The following is a 20088-nucleotide window of genomic DNA, read 5'->3' as shown; positions in this document are numbered from 1 at the left end:
TATTTTAAAAAATTTTTATTGGAGTATAATTGACTTACAGTGTTGTGTTAGTTTCTGCTATATAGCAAAGTGAATCAATATACGTATACATATATCCACTCTTTTTTAGATTCTTTTCCCACATAGGTCATTACAAAATATTGAAGCTAGTTCCCTGTACTATACAGTAGGTCCTTATTAATTATCTATTTTATATATAGTAGTTTATATGTCAATCCCAGTCTTCCAGTGTATTCCTCCCTGCCTTCCCCCCGGTAACCATGTTTGTTTTCTACATGTGACTCTGTTTCTGTTTTGTAAATAAGTTCATTTGTGCCCCTTTTGTTTTTTAGATTTCATGTATAAGTGATATGATATTTGTCTTTCTCTGTCTGACTTACTTTGCTCAGTATGACAATCTCTAGGACCATCCGTGTTGCTGCAAATGGCATTATTTGATGGAAATTTAGATTGCTTCCATGTCCTGGCTATTGTAAATAGTGCTACAGTGAACATTGGGGTGTATGTATTGTTTTCCCTGGATATATACTCAGGAATTATTGGTATTTTTATTTTGACACCATTTGATATATATTGTAGAATAAAGCCCATAAGGTTTTATGCTTAAATATTAGGAGGCAATAGAGATACTAGTGCACAATTAAAGAAGCTAAGCAAAAAACCTGACAATGTTGAACCTGAATTATAAATGTCAGTATGAATTCATGATTTAAAATATTTCTTAATTCTATCCAAATATATATTTCTTTCTTATCTCTGTCCACTGAAAGGGCCTAGAAACGGTGTGTGCCTTTGGTAGATGTATGAGTACTGCTCTTCCTCCAGTTTTGGTCTTTAAATACTTCTGTTTAGAATCTAGAGCTCCTCAAAGAAACGACTGATTCCAGGACGGGGCAGGGAGCATACATAGTGAAACTGGAACATGTTTTGCCAGAAGCAAGAAAGCTTTCAAAGACACAAAAAGCCAACTGGAAGAAGTGCTTGTTGGGCAAAATTAGGACAGGTTGAACATCAAAAAGAATAAGGAGAATGATGAATTGAAACAGAAAACAAACAGAAATGGCCTTTATACCTGTTCTTTACTCTGAAAAATGGTAATTAAACATTTGAACTGTCTATGTAGTAAAACTATATTACAGTTAATGAAGAATGCCAGGTAATAAATATAGAAGGAATTATAGAATTAGAAACCACAATTTGTTACAACCTATTATGAAATAATTGGCTTGGGCCAGCGTCATTAGTGGATGCTAAAACTGTTAGGCAAAAGATTGTTTGGAAATTGGATATTCACATGGAGCCAAAGCAACTCCACAGAGTACTGGTTGGTCTCAAAGTAAGACTATAAAACTTTGCATTAGTGGAAGAATTAGGCTATCATCAATCTAATTATTCATTTTAGCATCACTAAAAATAAACAGAAAAATGTATGCTTCCTGATGTGATTCAGTATCAAGTATATAGCATCATCTATGAAATATTTTTGTCTAAAATTTAAAATCTGTTTAGTCAAACTTTTAAGACTTTCAGTTTATAGAAATATGGAAGATGAAAGAAATTAAGTACTACCTTGAGGAAGCAGTTAGAAAAATCCAGAATGTGAGATACAGATGAACAGGTTATTTAATGTCATGGGGGAGAAAAACGGGTGGGGTAGATGGCAGGAAAGAGAAATTTACCTAGAATAAAACTAATTTAGAGATGTAACAACTAAATGCAGTGTGTCATCTGTAAAGTACTTTTTTAAGAAAGGAGTAGGATGAAGCAAGATGGCCAACTTTTAATTTAGAATGTGGGTGATAGGCATATGGGTATATGTGTTTGTGTACATACATACATATATACACATATGTGCATACACATATACTTTTCTATATTTGAAAGTTTTTATAATAAAAACTTTAAAAATGTTTTTCTGTTGATGGACACAAGTTGCTTGTAGTTTCTTTTTTTCTATTATAAATAATGTTTCTGTAGACGCTCTTATACATGTTCCTCTCCTCGTTTGCATATTGTAGAGTACACAAGGAAATAAGGTAGCTTCCTAGCAATGGAATCCCTGGGTCAAAGGATAGATACTTCTTCAACTGTACTGGATATTGATGAATTGTTCTTCAAAATGATTGTACTGATGAGAATTTTAGACAAAGGGGTCATGAAATGTATATCTTCTCTACTAGATGATGAATTCTTTGAGGATAGGTACTGTGTAGAGACTCATATATAGAAATATTTAAATTGAATGAAATTGTATTTTGGGGGGATTGCCTGGGACCAGGATGGAGAAGCTAGAATTAGGTCAGCTAAGAGGCTATTGTGATGTTTAAAGTATGAGGCAATGAGTGTAAGACTAGAAGTAGTGGAGAGGAAGGGATAAATATGAGAGAAATCTTGGAAAGAAAAGATCTCATTGTTGGGCAGGATATTGATGATTCATTCTTGTGACTTACAACATTCAGCAGTTTGTTGGTTTCACTTTACATTAAACAGGTAAGTTATGCTTTCCTTATTAATTCAAAACCCTATACTGGTCCAGGTCTAATAGAGTTCCAGCCTTGTCTTCATTCTCTGCTCATACTCTTTTCAAGCCTCAGTCTCTTTCTGGGATAAATACCTGTGATTTAAAAGAGACTAGTAGTTGAATGGGGTAAAGGGACAGTGGGTTGCAAAGGTGAAGAGAATTTAGTAGCCTTTATGGATGCCTTCATCCCCAAATCAGTCTGTGAACTATTGTAAGGACAAAGGCTATATCCTCCTATAGTTTTTAGAGAGAAAGTCTACCCAGTGTCATTCAGGGGAAATTCATCAGTTGCACTTTTTCTAAAAGAATGCCATATATATATTTAAACATCTATATATGTTTATATGTGTATTTATTTCTTCTAGCTTTATTGAGGAATAATTGACATACAACATTGTATAAATTTAAGGTCTATGGCATAATGATTTGACTCATATACATCATGAAATGATGACCACAGTAAATTTAGTGAACATCCATCATCTTATATAGATACAAAGCTTGTGATGAGAGCTCTTAGGATTTATCTCCTTAACAACTTTTGTATTGATATATAACATACAGCTGTGTTAATTATATTAATCATGTTGTACATTACATCCCTAGTACTTATTTATCTTATAACTGGAAGTTTGTACCTTTTGACTACCTTCATCCAATTCCCCCTCTCCCTCTCCCCTGCCTCTGGTAACCACAAATCTGATCTCTTTTTCTATGAATTTGTTTGTTTTTGAAGTATAATTGACCTACAACATTATGGTAGTTTCTTGGTGCACAACATAGTGATTTGATATTTCTATACATCACAAAATGATCACCACAATCAGTCTAGCTACCATCTATCACTATGCAGAAATATTAAATTATTATTGGCTATATTCCCCACTGTCCATTTCATACCCATAACTCATTTATTTTGTGACTAGAAGTTTGTGCATCTTAATGTCCCTTTCTTATTTCTCTCATTCCTGATGGCACCTCCCCTGCCCCATATCTTACTTTAGAATGTTGCAGTTTTTTGCAAATTCTAAGGTAGGTGCCTATAAGAATTTTTGACTAGTGGTTTTAGAATAGCTCTGTCCAATAGAAATAATGTGAGCCACATGTTTAATTTAAAGCTTTCTAGTAGCTGCATTAAAAAAAAAGATGAAATTAATTTTAATATATTTTATTTAACCCCATATATCCAAACTATTTCAACATATAATCAGTATAGAAACTATTAATGAGATATTTTGCAAGGGTGAGTCAAAAATTATATCCTCACTCCAGTTATATTAAAACTTCTGTCGGCCACACTGTCCTATCAGCACTTTCTGTTCAAGGCTACTCTCCCCAGTCACTGCTGTGCAGGTGTGAACATGTTACATTGGTTCATTTGTAACTACGGTGCAAGCAAAAATGGATGCCCCACTTGTGATTTGCATGAAAGAGAAGCAGCGTGCAGTGGTTCGTTTTTTGTGGTCTGAGGGTGTGCACGTCCACATACTTCTGCCCACACTGTCAACACTGCCAAAACTTCGTTTTTGAGGTGTTAAAGCATCCTCCCTATAGTCCTGATCTTGCTCCATCAGACTTTCACCTGTTTGGTCCCCTGAAAGCAGCCCTGTGAGGACAAAGATTCACTTCTGATGAAGAAGTGAAGACCGTGGTGTACTTGTGGCTCACAGCTCAGCCTAAAACATTTTTTGATGAGGGAATACAAAAGCTTGTTGACAGATGGACAAAGTGTATTGAAAAGCAAGGAGATTATGTCAAAAAGTGATGTATTTGTCTTTTCTAAAAGGTAATTCAGATAAATTCTACATCCAGAGTGTGGATAATTTTTGACTTACCCTTGTACATTTGGACTAACCACATTTTAATGCTCAGTAGCCTCATATGGCTAATGGCTGCTGTATTGGACAGTTCAGTTCTAGAACATACTGAGTTGAAACCTTTGAACTCAGTTTGGTACTGACTTGATCCACTATCATTGAGGGTGGCCCTCAGCTGATCTTGCTTAGCAGTTCTATTGCTGGTTATTAGATAAGTTCTGGCTTCCTGTCCAGATTACTAACTTGGCAGGTCCAAGAGTGATTCTGAGGGTCCCAGATGAAGCCATTATCCATATTTACTGATTATGTTCACAGATTTCTCCTTTGACTCAGCAAACATAGAATTGACCTCAGATAATTTGGGATCAAATCTGTCAATTTGAGTTGCTGCCAGTAAAAGGAGAATATCCATCCAGGCAAGTTCCAGCATCATTCAGTTATGAGGAAATTAGTTACAACAAGGCTGATAGGAATTCATTGAGCATTTTATTGATTCTGGTATTCTTAGAATTTTTGAAGCTCTCAGCCCAATTTACATTTTAAAAGTCAAACATTGTGACTTTATTGGTTATCCCAAGTATTTCTGCAGTTTCTACAATGTGGCAAACATTGTTTATTTATTCAGTGAAAGAATATTTATTGAGTATTTACCAGGGACCATAGTCCAGGCACAGTGACAAGTTGTAGCAAAGTAAATAGGCACATATAATATCGTTTGATAAATGCCATGATAGAGATAAACTTAGGATGCTAGAAGAACACACAGGAAGGATAATTGAGTTAATTTGGGGGCCATCAGTGATGGAAGGCTTCTCTAAGGAGATAAACTGAACTCTGAAGGACAAGTAGGAGTAAATATGGCAACGTGGGTATGGAGAGAAGAACATTGTTTTTGACAGAGGGAATGTTGTATATAGATGCCCAAAGGTGAGCAAAAGAGCCTAGTACAACATGTTGTCTGGAGTATAGAATTCAGTGTGAGAGGTGGTGAGTGAGGGCTGACAGCAGCAGATGCCAAATGTGAAAGGCCTTGAATCTCATGGCAAAGAGTTTGACTTTATCTGAGTTAACTGAGGAGGGACAGGATTTCTGTTTAAGAATGGTTAAGAAGTTTGGTAGCAGAGTGAAGAATAAATTAGAGGAAGGCAAGACTGAGGCATAGACACTAGTTTAAAGGTTCTCTAAGAGAGAAAGGATGGAGGCATGGGCAAGGATTGTGGCAGAGGGTAAAATCCAGGCAACAAATATTTATTGAAGGCCTACTCTGTATAAGTGGAAAGAGGTAGAAGGATTTGAGAGAGATTTAGGAAGTAAAAGTGACAGGTCTTGATGATTGATTGGAACTGAGGGGGTTGTGGAAGGAGGAGGAGGAGTCAAAGATGACTCCAAAGTTTCTGACCCTAGGGAACAAGCTAGTAGTTAACTGGACAATTTGAATTTTGAAGTGCCTTGGGATGTACAGGTGGAGGTGTCTATGCAGGTGAATACTTGGGTCCAGTGTTCTGGAGAGAGGCTTGGACTGAAGATAGATTTGGAAGTCATCAGGTAACCCCAGCTAAGAAAGATACATTCAGCTAGAGGAGAGAATGTAGAGAAAGAAAAAGAGGGCTGAAAAATGAAACACTGAGGAAATGACAATATTTAAGGGGAAAAAAAAAGGAATCCTGTGGAAAGACGCATTAGCTACCATCCTTGTTGCCTCGCGGCATTTTGTAATTTAGATAAGACACATAAACGTGAACCGTTTGGTGACTAATGCAAATCAGACTGTAATTTGGTGGCACGTTTAGTTGTTCCACCTCTGTGTTCAATGTGAAATAAAATTGGGTGGATGGAGATAATGGTTAGTGTTTAGGCCAGGGAGTAGCATCAGTAGTGCCTGCACTCAGTGGGGACATCTGGCCTATGGTTATGAGGAGGTTCAGACCAGGAGTATAGCGTAGTGACTCTGAGTGTGCACTCTGAAGCCAGATTGCCTTGGTTCAAACCCCCAGTAGCAGTGTGACCTGCTGTGCCTTGGTTTCCTTATGTGTAAAATGATGGTGATAAGAATTCCTACTTTATATTATGTGAGATTGAGTGAGTTAATATTTGTAAAATTCTTAGACTGTGTCTGTTTTATAAATTATGATCATTTAACAGTTGGTGAGTTGGTGGGTCAGATGAAGACATGCAGGGTTTTGAGCAGGCTTTCACTGGTAAAGTGGGTGAAAAATGTCATGGGAGAATCCAAGAAGGATATTTTCTTCCTGACTCCCAGCTGGGGGCAAAGAATGTCCTTTTAATAGAGGCTTTAAAGATGGTAAAGAGCTGTCTCTTATCCTTGCTCTCCTGGTGTGGTAGTGGAATTTCCTCAGGTCATGCATAATTCCTGAAGAAAGTTATTCTGGAAGGAAAGTTTTTTCATCAGCTTTGTGAGTGTGATTTCACTGGATCCTTGACCTTGACTTTAGGAAGATCCTGACCCAGGATCAAGTTTCTTAGGGGAGTGGGGAACCTTATGGAGAAACAGTCATTCTTGTGCACTGATAGTGAGAGTGTAAATTGGTATAATCTTTTGGTAGATAACTTGACAATGTTAAAATGTGATTTACAAAAATCTAGCAATTATACTTCTCAGAATAATTTCTATGAAAATGCTAACCCAAGTACATGCTGTATGTATGTAGTGTTGCAGCACTATTTGTAAAAATGAAAAATTAAAATGGAATCGAATAATTAATGTACTCACTCTCCCTGCATTTGTTTCCTTTGTCTATAGTGTAATAGTTTCCTATTTGCTGTAACAAATCACCACAAACTTAGTGCCTTAAAACAACACAAATGTATTATTTTAACAGTTCTGGAAGTCAGAAGACCTAAAATTAAGATTTCAGCAGGGCTGTATTCCTTCTGGGGGCTCTAGGGGAGTAGCCGTTTTCTTTCCTTTTCTCGTTTGTAAACTGTCTGCATTTCTTGACCTGTGATCCCTCCCTCTATCTTCAAGGTTAGCATCTGTAGCATCTTCAGATCTCTCTTTCTTTCATCTGTGCTTCCTTCTCTCAGGCTCTGACCTTCCTACTTCCCTCTTATAAAGACCCTTGTAATTTCATAAGGATCACCTGGACAATCCAAGATACTCTTCCCATCTCAAGATCCTTAAGTTAGTCACATCTGCAAAGTCTCTTTTGCCACGAAAGCTAACATATTCACCGATTCTAGGAATTAGGATCTAGACGTCTGGGATGGGGGAGGGACATTATTCAACCTACCTACCACACTCTGTAATATTGTGCAGCCAGTAAAAAGAATGTTTGGGTCTGTGTGTACTGACATAGAAAGATGTCACTGATAAAACAAGGGAATCCCTGTTAAGTGGAAAAAAAGCAAGTTGCAGAACAATGTAATATCCCTTTTTTGTGTGTGTGTTTTTTGTTTTGTTTGTTTAAAAAGAAGTAGGCATTGTATGTACATGTTGTTTCAGCATGCACAGAAGAGAGAAGGAAGAATACGCACAAAACATTTAAACAGTAGTTATTTCTGGGGAGTAAAAACACAGGGAGGTGTGGGGATGACTTTGATTTTGAACTATATATTTCTTATATACAGTGAACACATATTATTGTAATTTTATTTTTATGAAAGTGTGCATGTCCGTAGTTGAAAAAGTAAAAAATACAAGGCTTATAGTAAAAAACCTGCAGTCCCTTGTGTCATCCCTTCTCATTCCAGAACCCACTTTCCCAGAGGCATCTATCTTATGTTTTAGTTTTTCTCCCCCCTAGTACTTCCCTTCATGTTTCTAAATCGCAAGGGCATGCTATTTCTTGATTTTTCTGTTTTAGATATCTTTGACTTCCTACTTACGAAGATGAAGTTTTAGTTCTTTTAAACCAAACCACCGCTATACATATTTCCCTTGCCCTTTATTCTCTCAATAGAATTACACCAAAAATTTTGCTTGGATTAGTTTTCACTGGTTACTACAGCCCTGAAACTATTACTCTTCGCTAACCCATGTTATATATGTATATATTGGGATAACAATTCCTTTGTTGTATAGTAATTTTTCCCTCTGAAAAAGAAATTGTCTAGTCTTTTTCTAAGATTTTCTTGTATCCATCATTAACCCATCTCAAAAAAGAGAAAAGTTTTATTTACTCTTAGGAGATTTATCTATGGAGATTTATAGCATGTCTTTTCCTTGGGAACCTCCTTCCTTGGAACCTCTGTCCTCTGGCTCCAGCTTTGCTTTCCAAGTCTGCAGGATCTTGGGGGTCTCCCTTCACCGTCATCTGTGGGGTCTTCTTCCACTCTGTTTATATTGGATCCCTTGTCTCCTGAAGCCCTTAATTCTTTCTTGTTTACTCTTGGCTTTGGTGGAACGTATATCTTCTACTGGTTTTCGGTGGCGGGGGGTGGGGCTGGAGGGAGTAAAGGGAGATCATTTGTTTAGATATATTTGAAAATGTCATTTTATTTTTAAGGTTAAAAAAAGGGAAAAATTCCACTACACAAAATGGGAATGGGAGAAAAATCCAGACATACCAGAGTACATATGATAATTTTTCCCTTCAAAGGAATTGCACAGGGAGAGACTAAGCTTAAATCCTTGGAGGACATGCTCTTTTACATCCCAGCAGATTCCCACTCTTTTCTAACTTGAAACACCGGAAGAGAAGGTCATTATATGGGTCTTATCTTTTGACCAAAGCTAGTGCTCTTTGCTAATTTTTACTTTCTGCTTTCCTCTTTTGCAGAATAAAGTCAATTACTGTCTTGGTGAGATGTAGAGAAAGACTTAGCAAGATGCCAGGTGCTATGTTTATTATTACTGAGGCTATTATCTTATGAGAAAGTAAAATCTGATGCCCAAGAATATTTTCATAAATATAGTTATACACATGGTTAATAATATGCTTAATTTTACTTGGAGTCCAATTTTACAACCTTTTACCATTAATATTCTTTCAACATCCAGTTTTCTACATTAAAGGCTTATTAAGCTTATCTGTAATCTAATTTTGATGAAAAACTTTTAGATAAAAGTTTATTTTTAATTACACAAGCAATATCTGCACATTATGGAAAAGTTAAGAAATAGAGAAGAGTAGAAAAAATCTATAATTTTTATTATAGTATATTGTTTCTAGATATTTTTCTATGCATTTTTTACATCATTAAGATCATGATATATTCAAATTAGAGTCCTGATTCTTATACTATTACATACTCTTTATAAATAATATTTTTAAATAAAGAGTTTAATACATACATTATGTTTAAAAGATGCCTTTATCTTTTAGAATGACATACTGAAATATTTACAGATAAAATGATATGATGTCACCAAGTCCAAGCTCAAACTGCTCACCGCAGGACAAGCCAATAAATCAACACACTAGTTGTTGGAGCAAGGAATAATGACTTTATTTGGAAAGCCAGCAGGCAGGAATATGGTAGACTAGTGACGCAAAGAACCATCTTACCCTAGTTAGAATTCAGGCTTCTTTTATACTAAAAGGGGAGGGGGCGTGGTTGTTTGTTGCAAACTTCTTGGCGTCAGAATCCTTTGTTTTTGCATCTGCCCACATAGGTCAGGTTATGATGTTCCTGTAACCCTGCAACAAGACAAATGCTATTATCTGTTCTGCAATTTTATATCTCTATATGAATGGAAAGTGTTATACCTTTACAGGTCAGGGCCTTGAGAATGGGCTATCCTGTATATTTCAGGCTATAGGCAGCATTCTTAACCTGTAGCAAAAGCAATAGAATACAAAGGTTAAAGTAAAAGAAACAGATCCAATATGGAGTCAGATTTGTTCTCCCCTATTACAATGTCTGGTATTTGTGAGTGTGGGTGGGAAGTGGGCTGGGCATAATCTATATTTAAGCTAGGTGGTGGCTGTGTGGTTTCATTATACTATTATGTCTATTTTTATATATGCTCAAAATTGTCTATAATAACAAGTAAAAAATATAAATAAAAGACTACAACATTCCATTATGATCTATCTTAATTTAACTGTTTGTAGTACGGTATTTCATTTTTTTCCTATTTTAAATAACATTACTGTTAATATATTTATATTTCATAGTTTTCTTATTATTTATTGCGTGGAATTACTAGGTCAAAGAGTATGAACATTTTAAAAGCTTTAGATGCACACACAGTGCTAAATTTCTTGGTGAAAAACTTTAGAAGAATTTTATTGGATTTATAATTGTACTCATTGAGCATAGGGGTGATATTGCAAACTTTATTCTAAAATTTTTAATGAGACAAAGTTGATTATTAAGTATATTATAGTGGGCTTACATTTTCTAAGTATTTTTATTCATATTCATTTTTGGGTGCTAGTAACAATTCGCATGCTACTTGTACTTTGTAGTCTTACTTTTTTATGTCCAGTAGATGCTATAATTCTCACAATAGCTCTTTGAACTATGAATTATAGAAATTCTAAACAAAATAGACTAAGCTTTACAAATGTAATTTTTAGTAGTAATTCCTGTTACCACTAGATGGCCCTCTCAGCATGTACTTTTGAGCAGACGTAGCTAGTTTATAGACATTTTGAAGTTCCACTAAAGAAATTCAAGGTAGCATTTATTACAGTGGGGTTTTTTTGGTTTTCTTCTCAAGAAGAATGGAGTATTAAACTAAATGGGCTTCAGTACCATACACATATTTTCAGTAAGCATTTTTTAACATTTATTAAAATTTATTGAATTTAATTAGGCTTCTCTGTTTGCTTGTGGAAAAGTTATCTGCCACACCAGAAAAGCAATTTTTTTTCTGCTAAGCCTTTAAGTGATCTAATGAAAATCTAACACTTTATCCCTGAGGATTTAATATATAGATAACGAACTAAGTAAACTGAGGATTTGACTTGGAGCTATGGTCCCCTTGGTCAATTTTGTTGTCCTAATGCACTTGAGTTCCTCTAAGGGTCAGAATTATTCTACTGTGATGTGCATGGTTCCTGTTCAGTGAGAATCAGGAGTGAAATGGCTACATTTTGGTATTTTTGTCATCTTAACTCTCACTAAATATCTTGACCAGAAAATTAGAGCATCTTTGATTTTGGTCTTACTTGATCTCACGTCTGTTTTCTTCTGTTGATTTTCAATATTATTACATCCACTGCTCTTTTTATAATAAATATTTTGTATTGCCTATTTTTCTAACTTGAAATGAAAGTCATAGTTAATACCTATATGGATAATTTCAAAAAATCATGATGCCTCAATTTTAATATAAAGGAGAAGTAGAAGGAAAGCAATTTATAATAAAATGTGTATTTCAGTATGTAAGTACTGGAGCATATTACACTAGATGAAACAAGAGGTAGTCAAATGCTCACACCTGTACGTAGAATCACTATAAATGTGATAGCTGTGAAAGCTGGTTATAATAGTGTTATATTGGTGATTCAGATACTCAGGTGGCATTGGCATTGGTGACATGACTTTCCAAAATGGTGAAAAACTCTTAGTAAAGTTCTGAATAAAGCAAAGAGATGCATTGTTGCATTCTAGAAAATTTGAGATGCATTAATACTGTGAGAAAATACATTTTGTTTATGTATTAGTTAAATTCTAGTCTTAGATATATTCACTGGGACGTTTGAAAGCAACCAGACACGTGACAGTTCTTTGCCATACCAGATTGTTCCCTGCATTGCTGGACCTCTAGTTTCCCTGGCACTTGCCCTTTAATTGCTAGTAATGTATTCATCCCATCCCTCCTCCCAGTGATAGCTAAAATGCCTCACTATGTATCCGAAGGATCCTCTAGGCGGCAGTGCTGCTACCATTAAGAACTACCGATTTAAAAGTATCCAGCTACATTAACCTACACAAGGGTATTGCTCGTGAATTTTAAAACCATTTAAAGCATCCTAGGTCCTTAAATATGATGTTTTAAATAATTAAGAAAATTTTAGAATTATGGAAGAAGTTGATTTGTTCAAATGCATCATTTTTTTTTTTAATTCTCATAAGCAAATCAATGTTTGCTATTTTAGGTCCCCAGTAGCCTCCATATTCTTTATTTTTTCCACTCTTTCTGTTTAGTAAGTCAGTAGTATATAACTTTCCTTAAGGTCAGCATTTAGTTAGTTAACAGTCACACAATGCTAATTTGTCCCTTAAAAACCCACTTTTTAAATTAGGAAGATAATATTGTAGTAACATTACAGAAATTTTGTGAAATGGAGGCAGATTTTCGCATAATCATACCACCCTAACAACTTAATGTTTTCAGTATTTTGTTCTGTATATGCATATTTTGACATTCAAAATTTAGTTTTGTATCTTTTTCACTCAACATGGCATAACTTTTTTATTACATAACTTCAAAACTATTATTTTGAATTACTGCATCCTATTCTGTTAGATCCCACAATTAAACTATTTTCCTACCTTTAGTTTGTTCACATATAAAAACATACACACTTTTTTTTTTATCTGTTTCAATATTTTTTATTTTTCCTTTTGGATAGGTCCTCAGAAGTGGTGTCATTTATTGGGTCATTAGGATTAGGCTAATATTTAACAATATTTAACAAATAGTTACTTTTTTTGTAACTTTTGTTAAATATTGCCAAGTAGATGTTAAAAATTATTTACTTCACATTTTTGAGCATCAGTGATGCTGAACATGTTTACTCTTGCAAATTATTTCTGTTTTCTCTTTTGGAAACTGTGTGGTCATGCCCTTTGACTATTGATCTGTTGAGTACTTGGTTTTTTTTTTTTTCCTCTTTCGAGTCAGACCTTTTAAATAATATTTTAATGTTTCTTACATTCATTTTTGTGCTATCTTTGATTTTAGTTTGATTATTTGCATTTTTATGGGACTTGACAATTACCTACTTGTAGAAGATAGTATTTGATATCAAGGAAAAGAACATGGGATGGAGAGTCAAGAAATCAGGGTTCTGGAAGGAGGTATTTATAATACATGTTATATTTGACAAAGGACCCATATCCAGAATGTATATAAGAATGCTTACAAATCATTAAGAGAAAGGCAAACAATCCAATTTCTAAAGAATGAGGAAAAGCCCTAAACCACCACTTATAAAAGATATCCAGATGTTTAAACCATCTGCCAGTATGTATGCTGAATGAATGCAAATAGATTTTATATTACTGTGTAAGACACATTCAAAAATGTATATTTGGGGGAAAGACTTATTTCATTGTAAAACCAGGTTAAGATTAAATTTTGGTCATCCAGAGTATAGAACACTGTCTTTGTTTCTATGGCCAGTTTAGATTTTACTGTATTTCTGTAGAAGAGAGGTCGCTTTTTACCTAATCCTGCTTTTAGTAGGACTTTATTATTGCAGATTCTTTGCCTATTGAATATGATGTTTATTCATATCCAGCTGGTACATATTCCCTTGGAAAAATCCTTCATTAAAGAACAGTATCTCTTATGATCTTAGTGCTTTTAGTGGGATTAAGGAATATTTTGGGTTCCAGTGACTCCACCAAGATATGAATGAGAGAATGGAGGAAAAAGGAAAGGAAATCAGGATGAAAATGTTGTGAATGTCACAAAAAGGCATATAAAAAAACCCACATAAAACCCACAAGTGCATATGGTTGTTTTTCTTATTCTCCACCATAGGATATATTATGAATTATTTGTATTCTTACAAAAAGATCAACTATAAAAAATTCTTTTCTGTCTAGTGACATATGCCCATTTTGGACGTATACATCTCACCTAGTCATTGTGTGAGCCTCCCAGTGTTAACATCTGTTTCTGGTCACTCTTTTTATGTTTGGTTATTTCTATGTTAAGAAATCTACTAAAAAATACAATAATTTAAGCACAAACTTGTGTTCTTTTGAGGACGTCTTTTAATCAGCCTTTAATCAACCCTTTTAAATTTCCTAACACCTCTAATTATGTGATTCATTCTGTTCCTTTCTGGTGTCAACATCCTTCTCACACACATACTCCTTTCCCCTCTTTCTTGAGTAATACCTGTTCATACCAGATTGGGGTACACTTATCAACCTGACATTCCTCTCTTATAATTTATTTCCCCTCAACTCAAAGAATATTCACTTTTTGAGACAAATTCATACCCCAGGCACGTTTTTTCTTGTGTAAATTTCAGGAGTTCCATACCTTCCATTCCCCACAGCCTTCAACTTCTACCTGTTTGCCTTTCCTCTGGGTACATATAATATCATTAATAGTCTTTCTGGTTTTGGGAACTTTCTTCTCCTAGAACTGTCATTCCTTGAATTTGAGCATTTCTGATACTTTCAAATCTTTCTTTCACTATGTACTCCTATCATGACCTTTCCCTAACACATATTTCAATATTTCTCATTCAAGACGTTCCCCCCCGCCGCCAAAGTTTGACATTAGCCTTTTCAGATATCTTGTATTCAGGATATGGGGCATACTTACCTTACAGGTTCTTAGTGGGACACATACTCTTTGGAGAATACTGTAGACTGTCTTTTCATTATTTTCATTAAATGTGAATTGTGCTTTTTTTGAAAGAACTTATATGCATATTGCCTGTACAAGGGCTGAAAATACTTATTTTCAGATTCTGAGCACATTTATTGTTGCCAAAGAAGTTATGGTAGATTTATTTTCAATTTTGTACCAGTTAAAGAGGATAATATATTTACCTTATTTCTATTTACATTTGTGAGAAAACTTCATTGCTGCAGCTCCTCCAGTGAAAATAGTTTGTTGCTAGTTTTAAATTTTAGACAAGCTTTCTTTGCCACTTACCTCTTCTAGTTTTTACCAGCTGTGTTCAGAGAATTCAAATTAATTTTATTATCCTAGGTAAAAATTTAATGAGAGAAAAATCTGTTGCCAAAATTCAAATAAAAATTGCTTTTGTGTGATCTGTAATTTCAAATTATCACAACCTTTTGAAGGGATAAATGAGAATTGACTTATTAATAAAGATAGAGGGGAAAAAAGTTATGTCATAATATATAAATGGAGATGTTAAATGCATCTATGTTTTGTTTAGATGTCCCTGGTAGACTTGGGAAAGAAGCTTTTAGAAGCGGCACGAGCAGGTCAAGATGATGAAGTTCGTATTTTGATGGCTAATGGAGCTCCTTTTACTACAGACTGGGTAAAGAATGATTTTCTGCCTCCTCCTCCTCCTCCTCTTCTCCTTCTTCTCATTTTTGAGTTTTCTCGGTTAAAAGTTTAGTCAGTATTGTGTTTATAAGTGGTGAAAAATTAACTTTTTTTTGCAAATTTGTTTTTGCAATTTTAGAATTATAGCTAGCTTTTAAAGAGAATGGTTCAAATATTCTGTCCACACATGGGTTTTTCTTTAAATTATGGAGTTCAGTAATGTAGGATGAATGTAAAATGTAGCTGCTTGAGATTTAACTTAAAGGCCTTGTAAATAGTACGGGTAGAATTTATAATTCAGAAAAAACAAATTTGGTGTTAGTTTTAATTGATTCTTAAAAGAAAAAATGTTTGCATTTCAATTGATACTTGTAAAACTATTGCAAACATGACCCAGAAGGAAGAAAGGAATGGGAAGTTCTAGTAATTACAGAAAGCAATTGTGAAGAAGACAAAAACCATAACCATAACTGTTTAATTCTGCAGGTGAATCAGAAGGGACTATGGAGGGTTAGGAATGTAGATTAACTCTTCCACTGGTAACAACCAAACATTCCAGAGTTTTATTTTGTTGTTTTTAGCTTGTTCCATGTTCTTTTTTATTTTTCATTCAAAACAGTTTTTTTTTTAATTATGGAAAATTTCAAACATATATCAACTACTGCATACCCTTCAAAAATTATCAAATCAAATGAATCTTATTTCCTCTATAACCCCATTTACTTTCTTTGTTTTGTATTTTTTTAAAGTAAATTTCAGGGACCATTTTGTTTCATCCATAGATTTCAGCATCTGTCTTTAAAAGATAAAGATTTTTTGACTGAATAAAAAACAAAACAAAACAAAACAAATCTTAAGTTCACCAATGAGTTAGAAAGAAAGTAAGGGATTGTCAGCCTGAAAAACTAAGTGAATGCCAGAACCCAGAGAAATTTCACCCTTAGAACATTTGCTAAGTCAGTAAATTTGCCTGTTGGTTTTCCTGCCTCGCTGGCATAGGTTAACCCTAAGATACTTAACACCTGAGACTGCTCATAGAGAGATGTCTCCTAGAGATCCTTTCCCCATAATACTGGAATCCCAAAGAGATGTACCTTCATTGTGAGGGTAAACCAGAAAGGCCCCTCCCTCCTCCTACCTGATCCTGCCCCTGCCCCTGTTGTTAGAGTACTTCAAGGCAAACGAACTGGCTTAAACTAAGGTACTAAATGGAGAGAGGAAAAATTTTGTTGATGAGAATTTGGAGTCAAAAGCCATCCTTTGCACACATTTATAGCCAAGATATGAAAGCAGTCCAAGTGTCCATCAACAGACAAATGGATAAAGATGTGGTTTGTATGTGCACAGTGAAATATTACTCAGCCATAAAAAAGAATGAAATTCTGCCATTCACAGCAATGTGGATGGATCTGGAGAGTGTTATGCTTAATGAAATAAGAGAAAGACAAATACTGTATGTAACTTACTTGTGGAATCTAAAGAATAAACAAATGAATAGCAAAACAGAAACTAGGCTTACAGATATAGAAAAAAACTAGTGGTTACCAATGGGGAGAGGAGAGGGGGAAGGGACAAAATAGGGTATAGGATTAAGAGATATAAACTACTATGTATAAAATAGATATTCAACAGAGATATATTGTGCAGCACAGGGAATTGTAGCCACTATTTTGTAATAACTTTAATGGAGTATAATCTATAAAAATACTGAATCACTATGCTGTACACCTGAAACTAATATAATATTGTAAATTAATTATACTTCAATTAAAAAAATCTATAAACCCTGGAAAAAAGACAAAAGAATCTTAAGAAAGATTAGTGTCCATAATACATAGGGATTCCCATGACAGTAATGAAAAACAAGACAAAGGAGATAGGGCAAATGACTTGATATGATATTTTACCAAAGAGAAAGTTTGAATGACCAATAAACATGAAAAGATGCTTAGTTACATTAATAATTGGGCAAATGCAAAGTAAAATCATGAAATACTGTTGCATATCCACCAGATTAGCAAAAACAAAACAAAACAGAAAAGTCTGGCAGTACCAGCCATTGGTGAGGAGATACGTAAATTGATATAAATATTTTGGAGGACAATTTGGTACATGTACATACCCTATGGTGTAGCTATTGAATGTCTAAGAATATTCCCAAGGGAAACCCTTATTCATGTTCTTGAGACATGTATAAGACTGTTTTTATTCATTAAGCATTATTCATAATAACAAAAAACTGGAAATCTTAATGTTCAGCAGTAGATTGATTAAATTAATTGTGGCTTATTCACTTGGTAGAAAATTACAGAACAGAGAAAATTAATGAACTATACTTGCATTCATCAACATGGGTGAATCTTGATACTAAGCAAAAGAAGGCAAGTCTCAGAGAAATACATGCGATGTGATTCTATTTAAATAAAGTTCAAAGCAGGCAAAACCAAAGTATATTATTTAGGGATACATAGTAATAATTAAAAAAAAGAGCAAAGTAAAGCAATGTTTATTAAAACTTCAGACTGTAAATACCTCAGGGGTTGAGGGAGGAGTTTATTAGGGAGTGGCATGTGGAAAGATTCTAAATTGCTGGTAATGTTTTATTTCTAGACTGTGATGGTGTTTACCTTATTTTGTTCCTTCAAACTACATATATGTACGTGTATGTATATATATATATATATATGTTTTGTATCATCAACCAAAAAAGGTAAGGTCTCGAGAAGAAAAAATTACAAAAGAAACCATTATATCACACGGAGCAGAACTCATGGTTGCTGAACAGGTTGTTGAGATACTTCATTAAATATTAGAATTTAAGAGTATAGAAAGGGCCAGTTTTAGAAAAATATGATAGAGCATGGAGAAAGAACGGATTGCTTAAGAATCTTCTTTGATCTGCTGGAATGACCTTCCCTTAAAAATACAAGGCTTTTAATAGCAATAAAATAATTATTCCCAGGGTAAATGATTTCCATTTTTACCATATATTGAGAGCACACGCCTAGTTTTGTGTTATGACTCTTACTTGTATGACTTCAGGCAAATTAGTAACCTCTTTGTGCCTTGTTTCTTTTTTTTTCTTTTTAAAAATTTTTATTGGAGTATGGTTGATTTACAATGTTGTGTTAGTTTCTGCTGTATGTTTTGGTTCTGTTTAACTTACCTTTGGTAAGTGTACCACAGATCAGATTTTTTCCTTGAAAAATGACTATATGACCTCCTTTAAAAAGATCATTGAGGTACTTTAATTGATTTATTTTTAAGTCCTGTAAAACAGTTTAATGTAAAAATCTACACTGTTACATTTATTTCATATGAATTTCATAGATGAAAAGAAGTTTTGTGTGAATGGTATGAGGAAAACATTCTAATACTCAAAATTTCTCAAACCCTAATTATCTCTAATTCCTGATGAAATTAATTTTGTTTAGATTATTTATCTGATAAGAAAATAAAGAAAGCAATTTTGAATTAAATGAAATACTGACTTTTCTTCCTCACTGGGAAGTGAATGGGAATTTGTGAAGGTCCCATGAAGAGACTGTGAGCAGCAAAAATTATTCTTGTTCAGTTTCCAGTTATTATGCAACCATTTGATATAAAGATAATTTGCTCTGTAAACAGAACATGTAAAATAGAAGGTAGCAATAGAAGTGTGTTTTAAAATGACTATAAATGTGGATTTTTTTTTTCTGGCGGTGTAGCTGGGAACTTCTCCACTTCATCTGGCAGCACAGTACGGACATTATTCCACCACAGAAGTACTACTCCGAGCCGGTGTAAGTAGGGATGCCAGAACCAAGGTGGACCGAACGCCACTGCATATGGCAGCTTCTGAGGGTCATGCCAGCATAGTAGAGGTTTTACTTAAGGTATGTGTTCTCTTTTTGCATTTTGCTTTTGAAAGTAAGCCCCCAAAGGCTTCTAAAACCAGAGTGGTTTTATAAGAGGGAGAAGAGACTTAGTTTTGTTACTAAACAGAGTTCTTCGACTCCTTAATCAATAGAAATTGGTAAGAGGCCAGACAAGAAATTCAGGCAAGGCTTTATTGGGGCTGGTGCTGTAGCATGAGGGAGAGAAAACAAGTAACAGGTTCCCTTGCTCGCTCCCTAAGGACACAGGCACTGCTCCTTAAATGTAGTGCGGGTAGGGGCCAGTCCAGGGGTCAGACAGGAGGGGTGGCTTGGGTCGTCTGCCCACCCCCTTGGTGATGCTGTGTGCAACACCCTGCTTTTGCTCTTATCACCTCCCAGTGGCAGTTGGGTTTTTGGTCTTTTTGTATCTTATTGTTCATAATTTGCCCCAACTGTACAGGCACACAGTTATTTTTAGTCCCTTGTATTAGTTTCTTTGTATTCTGTTGCTGGAAGAGATATTTGTCCAGGTGCAAGCACGGCAGCAAAGGGTCCCAGGTCCCAACCTGTCCTAGTTTTATTGAATGTCTGCTCCCCCCCCATGTTATCTCATTTTTTGTGTGTAAGCATTCATTTGAATGAAAATTATCTTACAGTTTTATTTTGTTGGGGGGGGGGCCTTCCTCTGTGTATGTTTTTATTTAAGTCAGGTGATTGATTTCTTAGATCTTGGTCTTTGCTATGGTGATCCCTCGCTACAGCTTTGTC

General features: G+C 34.8%; 1 protein-coding gene across 5 annotated transcripts in view; it reads left to right on the top strand.

Annotated features, from left to right (window-relative positions):
- The window catches only part of GABPB1 (GA binding protein transcription factor subunit beta 1), a 64036-nt gene that overhangs the window by 19129 nt on the left and 24819 nt on the right, over positions 1 to 20088 (top strand). For all 5 annotated transcript variants that reach the window (XM_057722304.1, XM_057722307.1, XM_057722306.1 and 2 more), the window contains exons 2-3: positions 15348 to 15455; positions 19171 to 19338. In XM_057722304.1, coding sequence (XP_057578287.1) covers positions 15348 to 15455; positions 19171 to 19338 — 276 coding nt within the window. The remainder of the gene's footprint in view (positions 1 to 15347; positions 15456 to 19170; positions 19339 to 20088) is intronic.

The sequence above is a fragment of the Hippopotamus amphibius genome, chromosome 2, assembly GCF_030028045.1.
Source record: "Hippopotamus amphibius kiboko isolate mHipAmp2 chromosome 2, mHipAmp2.hap2, whole genome shotgun sequence".
NCBI lineage: Eukaryota > Metazoa > Chordata > Mammalia > Artiodactyla > Hippopotamidae > Hippopotamus > Hippopotamus amphibius.
Note: the sequence above shows the minus strand (reverse complement) of the source record. Positions and strands in the feature narration are given on the sequence as shown.